Genomic DNA, 18092 nt, shown 5'->3' with positions numbered 1-18092 from the left:
AAAACGCAACCTGTGTTTCTCCTTTTTATGATGTGCTTCTAGCAGAATAAAAGTAGAACAACGATTCTGGAAGGCAAATACTGATATACACAGGCACACATCCATATTTTAGTTTACTTTACTGCAATTAAAAATTCTTTGTAGTAGTGGTTATTCGAGATTAAAAATATAAATCCAGACAAAAACTTCTGCTTGCTGGGGCAGAGGGGAAGAAGAATTCCTTTCATCACCAGCATCTGAGAAAGAAGGAATGGATTTCAAAGACTGTCTGAGTCTAACAGAGAACTGGTAGCCTCAGTACTGACACTCAAAGGAGGGGGGTGGAAAAGAGGGGAATGTGCGAAGGTTCATAAGGATGCAGAGGACCCTCTCAGGAGAATATACATTTCTTACTACAGCAAAGTTTTAGTAAGTGCTGACAAAGTAAGGCATGAATTAAACATTGCATGATACTAGATAGCAGAGCTAAAAGCCTAACTTTCTCCTTGAGGTATGAAGTGCAGGTGTTAGGGTCAGATCCTGTGTAATGGGACCAAACTGCACAGTGTGCGAGCCAGGGATGGATGTGTGAGAGTGGCTTAAAGCTTATCTTTGCACTGCCCTAATTCTGCTGCTACTCTGTGCAGGTCAGTTCCCCTACACTAGGTTAGAGGGCGCTATATTTGTTCACGCAGAGCACAGTACAAAGAGGCTTCAGCTTGCCAAAGAAAGTTTTGCCAGGGCATAATTTACCAGTATAAACAAATGTCATTTATCCTGGCCTATTCATAAGATTATGGTTTTACCTTCTTAAGTTTCTTGTATGCCAAATGTGTGTGTCCTTGTGCCAGTTCTGTTCCTCCTCGGAGCCAGTATGTCTCTGCTACTTCCGGGCTGAGATCCCCACATAGGGATATTTTAGCTTCTAACGATCCTTTCAGCACTATTGCTGCTCTCTGTGAAAGGAAAAATGGCCAAAAAAAATTAAAAACAGGTCAAGGAAGGAGAACAACATCAGCTGCTATAAGCTATAAGATAACTTCTGTTTGTTGTTATATAACAATGAAAATCACTTCTCTTTATTACAGTTACAAACAACAAACACGCTCTGAGTGTGGTCTATTATCTGAGCCAAGTTTTCTTTAGTTAAATGTGAGACAGGAAATAACAGGCACCAAAAAACTGTGTGTGCAAAATGAGAACTTCAGATGGTGAAATTCTGGGTTCATTTTCAAAAAGAAATTGGTGAAAAGAAAGAACGGACTCTTTAGTGTCTTACTAGTGTAACTAATGAAATTATTTTCGTTTTTTTAGGTCGAGGATTTTCTCTTTCTCTGCCCATCATATATTAATAGTGCCTGATTCAGAGTCCATTAAATTCAGTGCAAAGCGTCCCATTGTTTTCAATGGGCTTTAAATTACTGTACTGGCGATCCCTAAATATAGACAAAAGGATATTACAAAAGTATTTGTGAATGTCTTTGTGCATAAAACCTGCTGATATTTGCAAGCTTTTCTATCAAAAAGTGTAGTTGACAGAGATTTTATTCACAACAACATTTGCCGGAAACAAGCATGTTGGGAATACTACTTAGATTAGGGACCTCTTTTCTGTTTGTGTACAGCGCTTAGCACAATGGGATGCTAGTCTATAACTAGGGCTCCTGGGTGCTACTGTTATACAAAAAATAAATAATAGTAGTGCAAATACTAGTGAGATTACCTGTTTCAGAAGTACTCTCCCAGACAATTTGAAGATCTGTTTTTACTTGCATAATAGATTCAAACAATTATGAATATTGATATATAAGATACATACAGAAAAAGGGAGTTCTATTTCTAAAAGCTCAGACCATCCAATCAGGAAACAGACGATATCATGTGCCTGAGGTGACCAATCACTTTCCATTCATGCTATATGGCACATAGTGAATGATCACAGAGATCAAGATGAAAACAGATTATTTATAAAAAAGGCAAATAACATAATCCTAAAAATCATGAGCTATTTACAGTTCCCAAATGGAAAAAACCCTAATTATTCTAAACAAAAAATATTAATTACTTATTTAGTCTCCTCTTTCTTCGCCATCATCTCTATCATGAACTGACTGTGAGAGCAATGCCATTTCTGTGGAAAGGTTCTAGCAAAAAAAATATACACTCCCCCCACTACTTATAAAGTGTGTCAATGGATAAAGACAGAGTGATCTTCCAAAATTCCTTACCTCCTGCTGTCCAGTGGCTATAAGAAACTGACAGAAATCATCCACAGCTCCAAGGCATTTAGCACTCTCCATCCCTTCAGCTTCTTTAAAAGCATTTATGCTCTCTTGAAAATACTTCTCAGCCAGATCTAAATAAATTTAACATATACTTGAAACTGGAGGTCATTAACCTATATTACTCTCTCAGGGCCAGATTGCAGAGCCCTCAAGCCATGCTGAGAAATTTACTGATGCAAATAGCCTAAGAACAGAAGAACGGCCATATTGAGTCAGCTCAATGGTCCATCTAGCCCAGGGGTCGGCAACCTTTCAGAAGTGCTGTGCCGAGTCTTCATTTATTCACTCTCATTTAAGGTTTCTCATGCCAGTAATGCATTTTAACGTTTTTAGAAGGTCTCTTTCTATAAGTCTATAATATATAACTAAACTATTGTTGTATGTAAAGTAAATAAGGTTAGACTCAAGAGCTGGTCTAAATTTTTCAAAATCTGATTTTTCATCAAAATTTTCAGTCAAAAATTTCACAACAGATATTTCAATGTTTTCAACCAGCGCTATTAGAAATCTAAATGAAATATGATGCAGATGTTTAGAAGAGTAAAATATGGAGCAACTGCCTAGATTTAAAACTGTAAATGATTGTTCTATATTGAGCAACAGGGAATGGATCACTTGATGATTACCTGTTCTGTTCATTCCCTCTGGGGCACCTGGCATTGGCCACTGTCGGAAGACAGGATACTGGTCTGACCCAGTATGGCCATTCTTATTAGCTGTGCAAAAAAGGCTTTTCAGTTTTAACAATAATAAATAATGAGTGTTATACCAGAGGTAAGGAACTCTTCATTTTAAGTAAATGATTTCTAAGTATTGCTTTAATTTCCTACTTTTGTTAGTTTGTATGATAACTTCTATGACAACTGAAGCACAATTACTTGTACAAACATAAATATTTTTAAAGGTGCTCATGAAATTTCCTTTTGGATTTCCATTAGAAAAATACGTTTGCTGCTCATTTATTATTTCTGCCTAGGAACATTACTTTAAAAGGGCCTTTGTGCAAGAAAGAAGAGAGGAAGTGATTTATTTGTAGGGGGAAAGCCAGAGAAATTCTCCCTCCCTAAATTATCTGTTCCTTGGCTCTAAATGCACAATAACTGTCCAGTTAGAGAATACATTTGTATTTTTTCACTTCTGGTTTCTATGGGCCTGATCCCTTGTGTCACTGGAAATTTTGCCTGTATCAGGACGTTAGGATTGGGTCCTCTGCTTTTATGTGCTATGTTACAACATCTACTTCAACAAACACATGTGGCTTTTCCCTCCCCAGTCTAAGAATTTCACAAAAGTACTTAGACATACAAGGACACATTTTGGAGGGATGGCTGAAGAAAGGGCTGTAAGCGTGTCTCTTCTTTGCACATAAAGTACCATATGCACTGACACAAATCCGGAATCTGTGCACGTCTGACAGCTTGCACCTATTCTCTTACTAAGAATGAGGCCAATCAATATGGAATTTGGTCTAAATTCATCATTGGACAATAGAATTGTAGTGAATGCCAGATGTCCTGTTACTAACATTAAAATCTGTTCTTGATTCATCAGTTATCTGATATCTAGTCTTCCATAGGGCACTGGCTCACTTTCTTAACCTCTGGCATTTGGATCAGTCTGTAATTGGCATCCTGAGTAGCAGCTATTTTAATATCACTCCCATAGTCATTAGTTATTACAAGGTTAATTTAAGGAGTTCAGCCTCTCTGCCCTCCTCCCATTTTGTTCAGGAGGTATGCAAAAGGAAGGGAAGTGCAACTCATGCAGTTCACTGTGACTACAACTGCAACACACTGTAAACAGCAACACTGTTCAATAAGCTAGTTGATACATGGTTATGAGGTTTAGGGCTTGTCTACACTGTGCCACAGTGCAAACCATGGGTGTGTGAACTGCAGAGCGCACCAAGAAGTTGCACTCTAACTGCCCCAGGTGGACCCTGTTGGTGCAAACTAAAAGATATCTAGTCCATGTTAACATAGTCCTGTTTGAAAGAGGACTACATTTAGTTTAGTTTAGTGCTGCAACATGGCACAATCACCACATTCAGGTCTGTTTCCCAAGGCTGTTTCATTCAGGACCTGTATCTGTTGTGTATTCCCACAGCTGTTCTAAAGCAGTGGTTCTCAAAGCCGGTCCGCCACTTGTTCAGAGAAAGCCCCTGGCGGGCCGGGCCAGTTTGTTTACCTGCCGTGTCCGCAGGTTCCGCCTATCGCAGCTCCCACTGGCCGCGGTTCGCCGCTCCAGGGCAATGGGGGCTGTGGGAAGTGGCGCGGGCCGAGGGTTACATATGTGAACCTACCACAAAGTAAATTCACAAAAAAAGGGCAATGAACACTTCATGAATAAAGTATGTGCAGGCTATTCCACTTTGTGACCTATTTAGTTGGGAGTCGTTTATCAACACATGATAAAATAGAGATGTTCTTTCACTGATGTTGTTTGGCAATAGGGTCAGTTACAAACTGGGGAAAGTCTAAATTTAAATATATGTTAAATTTTACACAGCATGTAATCTGGGGCTGTAAAATCCCATCTCTGTCACTGACTCACTGTGTAGCAATGGGCAAATAACTGAACTGCTCTGCCTTCAATTTCACTAACTGAGGCTACCGGCCTCACACCGTCCTCGGGGACCTCTTAATGGTTTCACGTCCTCTTGAACTCTCTCTTCAAAGTTCTTTTCAACTTTCCCTTACGGTACTTGTTGACTATCCGTCTTGTGCCAGTATTTAGCCTTAGATGGAGTTTACAACCAGCTTTGGGCTGCATTCCCAAGCAACCCGACTCCAAGAAGACCCAGTCCCGGTGTGAAACCATTAAGAGGTGCCCGTGGATGGTGTGAGGCCGGTAGCGGCCCCCAGCACGCCGGGAGTGGGTCTTCTTGGAGTCTGGTTGCTTGGAAATGCAACCTAAAGCTAGTGGTAAACTCCAACTAAGGCTAAATACTGGCACGAGAGTGTTTATGAAGTGCTTTTTGATTCTTGGAGGAAAAGTGCTATATAAGTGCAATGCATCAGCATTAGATTAATTATAAATGTGTATAAATTTATATCATATTTTGTTAAAGACATAATTTATACCATACTAAGTGGAAAGTACGGCCATACCTAAGCAGAGCACCTTTGATATATTATAGATCTACATACGTTTAAAATCTGAAAGCGTACAATAAATAGAACCTATCCTGAAGTAATACTTAGTGTGACTCAAATCTGCAGATACGTTTTTGTGATGTTAGCTTTTTACTAAACTGTGGCAACTGCATGCTTGGAAGGAATGGCATAGTTAAAGAAAAGTCTCTCTGCCTCATGTCTGCAGTGATGCGCAGACTCTATAGCCAAATACTCTTTAAAGAACACAGCCTGGAAGGGACTCAAGCATTGCAAAGTGAAGAGGGAAACAATTCCAAACAAGGCTGCCTGTGTGCAGCTCTGTTTTTGCTATCAGCCTTTGAAGGTTTACATTGAAGTACACTTTGTCCCAAAAGCTATTTTATTTGAATATCATTTATGGAAAAAGCTATAAACAAAACGCAAATATCTTGAATGCCTTTCAGTGCTGGGGAGAAGTGTTAGTATAAAGTTTGACACTGGTTGCACTGGCAGGCTAGCCAGGTTAGTATCACTGTGCAGGCCAATAGAGTGGAAACGAATTGAAGTGGGCACTGAGCAATTTTTTCCCTCCCTAGACTCTGTACATAGATGGGGTGTTCTAAGGAAACAGGCTTAAAATTCCTATTATGTAGCTGTTCCTTTGATAGGTTCTTCTTATATGAAGCAGGTGACTTCAAAAAGCATGTACCCAGTAGAGGATGTAAAATTTGAAATGATATTTTATCTGCCATGGAATTATAAAAGTAAACTATAGTCCACAGGCTCTGGCAAGTTTTCTATTTTATTTTATTTGAGTTTTATTTTCTTAGAGTATTTTAGAACAAAAATATAAAGTGTCATAGTGATGTAGGTGAGGGCTGAGATAAATGACCTCACAATGGGCATCCATGCCTTTGTCACATCCAAGCTAGACAGCCACCATATGAAATTGTTAGGCTATTCTTGAAAAACAGCTGGAAGTTTCAGCTAAGAAAGATGGTGCCTTCTGAGTGAGAGGAGTTATTAGTCCACCTATGCTCAAGTACGCATTGGCAACTCGATTGCTTTTGGGTGCAATTCAAAATTTTAATTACAATCTTGAAAGTCTTCAATGGTCTGGGACCTGTGAGATCACCTCTCCATATTCCATCACATTAATTTAGATCAGCCAGAGCATTCTGATTGCTAGATCTTATAACTGATTTTTTTTTATGACTGTCAGCAAAACTCTCTCAGCACAGGGCTCTCACCTTTGGAAGTGGTTGTTCGCCAGAACTCAGGACCCGTGAGCTTCAGGACACGATCTAAAGCACATTTATCTGTTCAGTATTTGGTTATTTTCTCCCCCTTTCCTCACTCTGCCTAAGAATAAAAGGGCAATCTGGCTGAAACAAGAACAGTCGCTTTTGTTACTCTTTTTTTCATTCATATTTGTAAACAGTTCCAAGAAGTTAAGGCACTTAAGAAATCTTTACATGGATAATTTCATAATTGTATTTTGCTCAGAGAAGGGTTGACTAGTAATCTGTAGCTAGAATTTTTTTTAATCATAAAATGTTGGTAGCTTAACCAACTTTTGGATTCCATGCCCACATTCAAAGCAGCAACTTGAACATGTCTGGTGGTGTCCCTCCTCCCTAGAGATTAAAGGGCCACAATTAAAAGGCAGCTGTAAAGTACACCTGGGAAATAACCCCACCACGGGAGCCTCCTCAGAGCTGAGGGCACGCTGGAGCAGAATGAAAGTAGGCGGGGGCATGCCCCAGATATTGAAGATATGGCACAAGTTAAGCCAGCCTTCAGGCATGTCCAAACTTGAGTTGGAGACAGAATCAGCCCGGCAGTCCCAGGAGAGAAGTACTGCTGCCCCCTCAGTTCTGGCACTAGGCTTAGCCCTGATGCAGGGAAGAATCAAGGCCACGGGGCTGAAAGAGCTCTTTATTTTGCTCTGTATAATGAAAAATATTTAAACTTTTAATGACAACACTGTCATAGTTTCTTACTCAGTTTTACAAGCAAGAAATTAAAAAATTAAAAATTGAACGAGAAATGTGCAGAAAAACACAAAAAAGGAAATGTCTCAAAGGCTGCAAGACTTGATGGGGCATGCAAGTATTCAAATTTGGTTAGTGCGTAAACCAGGATGAGACTCAGGAATTTGCTTTCCCCATGAGGAATATACATTCCTGCCTCTTTAATTTCTTTGTGATTTAAAATAATAGCTGAACCTACAGGGGATAATTGGTGTCTTCAACTAAGGGTTGAGGTAGATCATTCCAAGGGAATTGCAAACAGATTAAATCCTGTTGATTCAGGGTCATGAGGAAGCACTGAACGTATTCCTAATGCCCATTATATGGGCTGGGATAGCTGACAACTGCTGGAAAGAGTTTTTTGTTCTTCCTATTTGTTTTCCTTTTATAAACCTGCCATCCCGAAGTCTTGCATGGCTTTTCTCATTCTGGTCACCTGAAATAGCCTTTTAAAATATGCATGAGAATACTTACCGGCAACACTATATAAACCATTAAAAAACTGAGCATAAGTAATTTTATTTCAAAATATATTCTCCCCACACATTGTATGTAACTGATCTGCTTGAAATGGATAGTCAGTGTATGGCTTAGAGCAGGGGCCCTATCTGTTACTCTGAGCCAGTTTCAGTCATTCAGGCTCCATCAGAAATCTTATAAAGGTATTTTCTATAAATTGCAAGGTCCTGGTTCTCTCTGGTCATTTCTAAACCTTCCGTACATCTCCTTGCTTTCACTTCACAATAACTGAACAATAGACTTCTGTTCCCATGTTCTAAATCAGGGGTTGGCAACATTTGGCACGCAGCTCGCCAGGGTAAGCACCCTGGCGGGCCGGGCCAGTTTTATTTACCTGCTGACGCGGCAGGTTCGGCCGATCGCGGCCCCCACTGGCCGCGGTTTGCCGTCCCGGGTCAATGGGGGTGGCGAGAAGTGGTGCAGGCAAGCAAACCTGCCGCGTCAGCAGGTAAATAAAACTGGCCCGGCCTGCCAGGGTGCTTACCCTGGCGAGCCGCGTGCCAACGTTGCCGACCCCTGTTCTAAATTCTCACATTTAAAATTCCCTCTGGGTGAAATTCACCTCTCTAATGTGGCTCTATGCTCCTCTGTTGCACTTATGGCTATAACATGAGGCTTAAGTGATATGTAAAGCCTTGTACTGAGCTCTCTGTTTCAGGGTCAATTTCAGATTCACTGAATAACATCCCTCTTGGGAGTCAAATCCTCTTGCTTCTAGCTCTGTCTCAATGCTTCTGGCTTTGAGGCACCATCAATGTACCTTAATGACAGTTTTGAACTCTCAGCCAATCAGAGTTCAGGGTGGATGCCTTTACATGTCAACCTGATTAGTGTGCATCCAGCGTTTACAGAAAATTAAGTAGAAAATGTTTCAAGTGCAAGGAACATGCAATTGCTCTACAGTCATGGCTCTCAACCTTTCCAGACTACTGTACCCCTTTCAGGAGTCTGCTTTGTCTTGTGTATCCCAAGTTTCACCTCATTTAAAAACGACTTGCTTACAAAATCAGACGTAAAAATACAAAAGTGTCACAGCTCACTGTTACTGAAAAATTGCTGACTTTCTCATTTTTACCATATAATTATAAAATAAATTGACTGGAATATAAATAGTGTACTTACATTTCAGTGTATAGTATATAGAGCAGTATAAACAAGTCACTGTATGAAATTTTAGTTTGTACTGACTTTGCTAGTGCTTTTTATGTAGCCTGTTGTAAAACTAGGCAAATATCTAGAATGGGTTCACATACCCCCCTGGAAGACCTCTGTGTACCCCCAGGGGTACGCGTACCCCTGTTTGAGAACCAAATCTATAAATACTAGGTCATTATTAACTGATAGAACTGAAAGAATCCCAACAGAATAGCAAAATACTAAATCAGGACAAAAAACTTTCAGTGGCAGGGTCCCAAAAGGATAAATGGTAGGCTTTTAAAATTTGATCGCAGCAACTCTGTGCCCACGCTTTTGAATACAGTAAATTTGTATAGCTACAGCTGCACACACTGATTGATAGCTTGAGGCTACTTCAAATTGCAAAGTAAGATTTCCAGCAAGGGAATGCAAAGAGATTGCAATCAGCACACTTACTGGTTCAATCACAGCAGTGGCTGCAGCTCACTAATGATTTTAAAAGATGGATAAACACGTTAGAAAGAAATGGCAAACGCCTGCCATCGGTTTAGAACATCCTCTGTGGCTTCAAGGCTGCCTCTGTAACTCCCTCTTGCGATTTAGCTATTGCTCATAAAAGGCAAAGGATTAAGTGGAGGGTGATACATATCAAAAGCATCCGGTATGCCTTGAGAAACAACGTCACAGTCCTACAAAGTCTGCAAAATGAAACAAACAGTGCAAGAGGGACTAAATCTACTGTGATCCAGTGTGCAGCGTTTACTGAAGTGTGCATTCCTACAAGCAGGACAGCATGGTAACCATTCATAACCTTTAAAAGGCACTCACCCTTGTGCTCTGATTGTTAAGAGGCAACTGCAGCCTGTGCCACCAAGTGAGCAGTTTCTGCTGCTTCCCCTGAAGAAGGGCTTTTTGAAATGAGCCTGTTACAAATAAACAGAGGAAACGGTTTAGTTGAAATGACACTGCTTTGATGTAGTGTCACAGCGAGGTCTGTCTCCAGTGGGACAAGAAGAAAATAAATGGGCTTATTTGGCAGAAAGTTTCTTTTTCAGGGAAACCAAACAGACTTTATAAATGAGATGCTGTGTGCACATGAAAATCAGTTTTCCCAATTTCTTCCATTGACATTGGATCAGGTCCTAGGTGAACTGTTTAGCTACCGATCCCAAAATATCAGTTATATTCTGTTTTGGTTCAGAAAGTAAAACCCCTCCCCCGAATCTAATGTTCCACTTCAATTTGTCTTGAATTGTTGAGCATTTTTCCTGTGCACTGTTATAGCTGCATATTCCACTCCCGAGATGGCTGTAGTTGCGGGGTGGGTGAGATGACTCCTGCCCATAAATGGTTGGAGTGTTTTGGGATCCTTGGGGCGAAAGGGACTGTAGAAATGTTGGTTATATTTATTTGAAGCCCAGAATGAAGCATCAGATCAGTATTATCAGTGGGAGTTTCCCTTCACTTTGGGCACAAAGAGGGTTACATGCACCTCTTGGTTGGCATGTGCAATGCCACTCCAAATGCATGGGATTTACATGCATGTGCATGAGAGAAGAATACACCTCATAATGAGATCCATTGATTCACTCTTAAAACTTTTTACACGAAAAGGGAAAAATCTTGGTTCCGCTATAGATGATTTTTACCCCTTTCCCCATTTCTGTGCTGTGTCCTTGTGGGCATAATGACACTAATGGCAAGGGGCTATAATGTTGCTGCAGCATTCTCTTACAGTAAAGCCCTGCCACTGCTGCTCATTGTCATAATCAGCAGTAAGCCAGCTCAACTGTGCCAGGCCATGCAGAAATACAAGGTATTTGCTTCCCTATCCTCCTCCCATCCACTCTTCACTACAGGGAGTCTTCCCTAAGGTGATAAGAAACTCACAGGCAACTGCAATTCCTAGTCTAACTGGGGGAAATCAGGAGTCAAAAACAGTCTCTCAAGCGGACTTGAAAATGGAAGGACTATAGAAAAATCAAACTGAAAACTTACTGTGCTCAGTCCACATTCAGGAGAGAATGAAGGAGGAATTAAGCGATTTATGGGCTATCTTGTGGGAAATGAACATGGCTCTCTTATCTCTGAAAGTGTGAGGCCCAAACATGGATATCTGCAAAACTTCCATCAGGGTCCAATTTAAAGTGGATTGAAGTTTTTAAAATTGTATTTATTGAGTTTTGGGGACAAGCATAAAGAATAAAGCTATATAAAGCAAAACACAGAGAATCATAACATAGAGAAAAGCAACAATGGCTATATGATATAGTCTCCACCCTGCAAGCCTGGATACACTGAACGACATATGATATTCCACCAAGTCAGCCGATATATTTATAAATATTAAGGCAAATATACTGACTTCAAAAGGTAGCCATGCACATAACATCAGAAGGTAGTGATTTTAGAGAAGAAAGAGTTATCAGAAAGGATCAATGTAGCTGAGAGTGAGGGAAAGGAAGTGGAGAGAGAGGGCAGAAGAAAAGGGAAACCTGCAAGAGTTTCTAGAGTTTCCAAAACGCCCACTAAAATTACATGAAGCCACAAATAGCAGAGTGACAAAACACAAAACACAAGTCTCTGGTTTGCACTTGCAAATCAAGTGATGTGTTGCTGCCCAAAGGCAGAACATCAGCATACACTGGTCCTATAAGAAATTTTAGGAAACTTTACACTGTAGTTTAGGTGATAAAGCTTAAAGTAAGTATTGACATACGAATCTTTTATTAATTGGTAAGTGACATTGGTACTTATGAAAGTGAGGCAACAACAGTATTGGCGTAAGCTAGGTGTAATATAGGGGGCACACTGCAACCTTTCACACATAGCTTTGCTTATACTCCTCAGTCCTGACTTCCAAAAGCCCTGCTAGTCCATTCCTGGTTCTCTCTTGGGCAGAGGCAAAAAGATGCAAAACCAGGCCCTTAAATGGCAGTAATCTAACAGTCCGCACTGGACTAGGAGGAGGATTCAGGTATACTGGATACAATACCTGCTTGGAAAAACATAAAATTTCCTTCCTCTACATTCCTGGGTACATATTCCTTATATGAAACTGGGAAGAAAAGGCAGGAAAATGGCACGAGAAAGACAGACGGCAAAAGAAAAATGAAATGTAGCTAGTGTGAACAACAGTTTAGGATTTTAACTACAAAGTAGAACAAACGAGCATTCCCACAGACCTTATCAAGATATAGGCTCTTGTAATATCTGTACATTAAACCCCAACTTAAGCCTGCTGATATCAATAAAATGCAAAATATTGCACAACTGAAAACAAGTGAATTCATCCAAGGAACACAAAGGAAGTTCCAATTGGGGAAAAATTACAACTACAGTGCAACTTTCCTTGGGCATTCCACTTTTAGGGTCCAATCTTGCAAACCCTTTTTCACATGAATAATCCCACTGATGTCAATGAGACATCGCTTGTGAGTAAGGGTGAGTAGGACTGGGCCATTAGAAAAGATTTTAAAAGACTCAAAAAGAGCCTATTACATTTCAATCAGCACCATGCATATGTGGTACCAAAAAAACTCTTCTTAAGCAATGTTGGGGTGAAAAACAACTGAAAAAAGCCAAGTGATAATATTTTAATAAGCATTGATTATATAATTCCAGTACGTCCCTCAGCCCGCGCTGCTTCCAGCAGCTCCCATTGGCCTGGAGCAGCGAACTGCGGCCAGTGGGAGCTGCGATCGGCCGGACCTGCGGACGCGGCAGGTAAACAAACCGGCCTGGCCCGGCCCGCCAGGGGCTTTCCCTACACAAGCGGCGTCCCAAGTTTGGGAAACACTGTTCTATGGTTAGTGGATATATTGTCCTTGCTGGTAATCTCTTAGCACCCTATCCAACTCCCATTGACATCCAACTTGTTGACTTGAAAGGGACTTGGATCAAGCCCTCAGACTGTATGGAAGTGTACGCAGAAGAGCTTCAGCCATAGCCACTTTGGAAAATGTTCAGGCCTGTGGAGAGAATTTAGTCTCTCAGATACACAGGTTTTCCCCTTAGGCCTTCGCTAGAATATTGACAATGGTGTTAGTGTGTGGTGTTAAAAAAACAGATTAGCAAACACAGCCTAACTAAAACCTAAGCGTAGACCAGGCTAGTTGTATTTTAACACATTAGCTGGTCAAAGTGACTCACAAGGAAGAGTCTATGCTTTAATTTGAACAATGTATTAAGTGTTAAAGTCTCCATGACCTTGTCTACACTAGACTTTTAGAATTTGTTAGCTGGCATGTTCTAACAATACATCTTTAACTCCTAGGATAGACTATGCAATTGCTTTCACTTCTTCCCTTCCTCTTGCATGTAAGTGATGTAGTCCATCCCAAGACAATCTGAGTAAATGGTGCAGTGGGAGAGAAGGAATGCAGACAGCAGCAGAAATAAAGTCAGCTGTGAAATGATCTGAAAAATGCAATTTGCTACAGCATAGGGAGCACCGGGGATGTTTGCCAAGTATCATGGGCAAAGCACCAGGAATTTTTCTAGTGTAATGGTGATCCAGTACATTCCTGAGTTTAGGCAGAATGGTTACTGTTTTCTATTCAACCTCATTAATGGAGATTTTCAGTTTCATTTTATTCTGACTTTCAAACAGGAATTAAAACTTTCAGATAGACTTGCAACTTGGATCCAAAGGCACTTGATGCTTTATTATTTAAGGAAGACTTAAACAATTGTCACTCATCACTTTATTAATTACAGAATCATCTGTAATGATTACGAGTCAGTCAGTGTTCCCATTATAAACCCCTGCTTTCAGAAGTATAAAACAGAAAGGTAAAGGTTCTGGTTAGAAACTGGCAATATGATCTCTCAGCCCAGATGCAAGATGTTGGCGTAAATTTGAAGAAAATTAAATGTACACAAATTTTAAAGTGAAATGTGTCCTTAAAGGTGTGGGATCGATATTTCTAGGAGCTAAGAACCTCTGTCCACAGACTAATTAAATCATAGGCCGCTGCAGGACACAGCATTTAATTTCAGAAAGGTGAACTACACAAAAATGAGGAGGTTAGTTAAATAGAAATTAAAGGGTACAGTGCCAAAAGTAAAATCCCTGCAAGCTATATGGAAATTTTTTAAAGACACCATAATAGAGGCTCAACTTAAATGTATAACCCAAATTAAAAAAATATAGTAAGAGAACCAAAAAAGTGCCATGGTGGCTAAACAACAAAATAAAAGAAACAGTGAGAGGCAAAAAGGCATCCTTTAAAAAGTGGAAGTTTAAATCCTAGTGAGGAAAATAGAAAGGAACATAAACTCTGGCAAATGAAATGTAAAAATATAATTAGGAAGGCCAAAAAAGAATTTGAAGAACAGCTAGCCAAAGACTCCAAAAGTAATAGCAATTTTTTTTAAGTATATCAGAAGCAGGAAGCCTGCTAAACAACCAGTGGAGCTACTGGACGATCGAGAAGCTAAAGGAGCACTCAAGGACGATAAGGCCATTGCGGAGAAACGAAACAAATTCTTTGCATCGATCTTCATGGCTAAGGATTAGGGAGATTCCCAAACCTGAGCCATTTTTTTTTAGGTGACAAATCTGAGGAACTGTCCCAGATTGAGGTGTCATTTGAGTCACCAGGACCAGATGGTATCACCCAAGAGTTCTGAAGGAACTCAATTGTGAAATTGCAGAACTACTAACTGTAGTCTGTAACCTATAATTTAAATCATCTTCTGTACCAAATGACTGGAGGATAGCTAATGTGACGCTAATTTTTAAAAAGGGCTCCAGAGGTGATCCCAGCAATTACAGGCCGGTAAGCCTGACTTCAGTACTGGGCAAACTGGTTGAAACAATAGTAAATGGATCTAGACCAGGGGTTGGCAACCTCTGGCACGTGGCTCACCAGTATAAGTACCCTGGCGGGCCGGGCCAGTTTATTCACCTGCTGACACGGCAGGTTCGGCCGATCGCGGCCCCCACTGGCCACGGTTCGCCGTCCCAGGCCAATGGGGTGGCGGGAAGCGGCGCGGGCAAGGGATGTGCTGGCCCGGCCCACCAGGGTGCTTACCCTGGTGAGCTGCGTGCTAGAGGTTGCCGATCCCTGATCTAGACTGCTCTCAGTGGTAGCAGATGACAGAACAAGGAGCAATGGTCTCAAGTTGCAGTGGGGGAGGTTTAGGTTGGATATTAGGAAAAACTTTTTCACTAGGAGGTGGTGAAGCACTGGAATGGGTTACCTAGGGAGGTGGTGGAATCTCCTTCCTTAGAGGTTTTTAAGGTCAGGCTTGACAAAATCCTGGCTGGGATGATTTAGTTGGGAATTGGTCCTGCTTTGAGCAGGGGGTTGGACTAGATGACCTCCTGAGGTCCCTTCCAACCCTGATATTCTAAGATTCTATGATTTTAAAGAACAAAATTGTCAGACACATGGATGAACATAATTTGTTGGGGAAGAGTCAACATGGTTTTTGTAAAGGGAAAACATGCCTCAGCAATCTGCTAGAATCCTTTGAAGGGGTCAACAAGCACGTGGACAAAAGAGATCCAGTGGATATAGTGAACTTAGATTTTCAGAAAGCCTTTGACAAGGTCTCTCACCAAAGGCTCTTAAGCAAAGTAAGCGGTCATGGGATAAGAGGGAAGGTGCTCTCATGGATTGTTAACTGGTTAAAGGAGAGGAAACAAAAGATAGGAATAAATGGTCAGTTTTCAGAATAGATAGAGGTAAATAGTAGTGTCCTCCAGGGGTCTGTACTGGGCCCAATCCTATTCAACATATTCATAAATGATCTGGAAAAAGGGGTAAACGGTGAGGTGGCAAAATTTGCAGATGATACAAAACTGCTCAAGATAATGAAGTCCCAGGCAGACTGTGAAGAGCTACAAAAGGATCTCTCAAAATTGGGTGACTGGACAACAAAATGGCAGATGAAATTCAATGTTGATAAATGCAAAGTAATGCACATTGGAAAATGTAATCCCATCTATACATATAAAATAGTGGGGTCTGAACTGGCTGTTATCACTCAAGAAAGAGATCTTGGAGTCATTGTGGATATTTCTCTGAAAACATCCACTCGTTGTGCAGTGGCAATCAAAAAAGCGAACAGAATGTTGGGAATCATCAAGAAAGGGATAGATAATAAGACAGAAAATATCATACTGCCTCAATATAAATCCATGGTACGCCCACATATTGAATACTGCATGAAGATGTGGTCGCCCCATCTCAAAAAAGATATATTGGACTTGGAAAAGGTACAGAAAGGGGCAACAAAAATGATTAGGGGTATGGAATGGCTGCTATATGAGGAGAGATTAATAAAACTGGGACTTTTCAACTTGGAAAAGAGACAGCTAAGTGGGGATATGATAGAGGTCAATAAAATCATGACTGGTGTGGAGAAAGTAAATAAGGAAGTGTTATTTACTCCTTCTCATAACACAAGAACTAGGGGTCACCAAATGAAATATTTGAATAGAAAAATAGAAAAGGAAATATTTTTTCACACAACACACAGTCAATCTGTGGAACTCTTTGCCAGAGGATGTTGTGAAGGCCAAGACTATAACAGGGTTAAAAAAGAACTAGATAAGTTCATGGAGGATAGGTCCATCAATGGCTAGTAGCCAGGATGGACAGAGATGGTGTCCCTACTCTGTTTGCCAGAAGCTGGGAATGGGCAACAGGGGATGGATCACTTGGTGATTACCTGTTCTGTTCATTCCCTCTGGGGCACCTGGCATTGGCCATTGTCGGAAGACAGGATACTGGGCTAGATGGACCTTTGGTCTGACCCAGTATGGCCATTCTTATGCTTCCATAAAACACTGCCTCAACAACGTATCTCAATTCAAACCCAAAGGAAACATCTCTAGAAAGTAAAAAGCCTTTTCAGACTCCATATCTATTAGTGGCAAAGCTGCTCTGCCCAGACTATAGCAAGATGATAATTATTGTCATTGTGATGGTGGACTTTATTTTAATAATACTTAGAAACATCTGTCCCACTAGGAAATACACAACTGACTCATTTCTCATATTCCACCAAACAGCCACTGGGTGCTACCTATATGTGTAAGTATCTAGCTCTTTACAAGTCTCTCAAGCTTTATCTTTCTTTGGGAAAAGTAACAAAACCAAAACCAAACCAGGCACCACCAACTGTGTTGATGGTTTCAGATGTTCTTAGTAGTAATATAGGTCCCGATCCTGCAGGGTGCCGAGTGTCTTTTTATATGAGTTAAGGGCTCCGATTGCCATTTTCAAGGTTACAGGATTAGGCTCCGAGTTAGTGTTTGTAAGCATCCCGGGCAATTTTCAGTGTTCTCCAGCGTGGTTTAGATGCACAAATCCCATTATTATTAACAGGAGTTGGGTTTTTAATGCACTGCCTTGGCTGCTGCCTATGTACCATTTAATCCTTTAACGGGAAGTAATGTCATGATATTTTGAAAAAATGCAGTAAAGACACATGTTTACAAATTGTGCATGAGCCTCATTACGGTGATGATTTGCTTATCTATTAACCATGACATTTAGCAAAAAGCCTTACTTGAAACTTTCTTCACCTTTACCAGATGCTGGATTGCTGTTGCATGATCCCCAAGAACCTGTGCTACTCCTGCCATTTTCTTGTGTACAGGAATACATTCCAGATTGGTTTCACCCTTACACTTCTCAATATAGCTCAGAGCTTTTTGATAGCAGACAATAGCATCTTCTGATCTTTTCTGACACTGGTATAATCTGGAAAGTAAAAGCAGGTTTTCTTTTAAATTATATAGCTGTTAAAAGACTCATGTGCCAGGAAGATGCTAAATAGGATGCATTTTATGTAACACAGAAGTTAGCCATGTCTTAAGAAATTTAATCTCATTGCCAACTTTTTATGCCAAAAAGCCACAGTAGGGAAGAGTAATCTTGACACCAGAAAACAACAAGTGACTGTATATTTTCTTGTCGATTGCAAGTGACAAACATTTTCTGGGGTATCCAAGCACCTAAAGTCTTAGGATACAATTCCATTGCCAGGAAGAGCAGTTCCATATGTGGAGTGAGTGGTGAACAGGC

At 40.6% G+C, this 18092-nt stretch overlaps 1 protein-coding gene across 1 annotated transcript in view; it reads right to left on the bottom strand.

The window, feature by feature from the left end:
• Positions 1-18092, bottom strand: part of TTC23 (tetratricopeptide repeat domain 23) — a 40640-nt gene that overhangs the window by 7650 nt on the left and 14898 nt on the right. Inside the window, 6 exon segments of the mRNA XM_065559024.1 lie at positions 786-935; positions 2208-2335; positions 9877-9971; positions 11587-11698; positions 12044-12106; positions 17563-17768. Of these exon segments, the coding sequence (XP_065415096.1) occupies positions 786-935; positions 2208-2335; positions 9877-9971; positions 11587-11698; positions 12044-12106; positions 17563-17768 (754 nt within the window).

Source organism: Chrysemys picta, chromosome 10, assembly GCF_011386835.1.
Source record: "Chrysemys picta bellii isolate R12L10 chromosome 10, ASM1138683v2, whole genome shotgun sequence".
NCBI classification, from domain to species: domain Eukaryota; kingdom Metazoa; phylum Chordata; order Testudines; family Emydidae; genus Chrysemys; species Chrysemys picta.
Note: the sequence above shows the minus strand (reverse complement) of the source record. Positions and strands in the feature narration are given on the sequence as shown.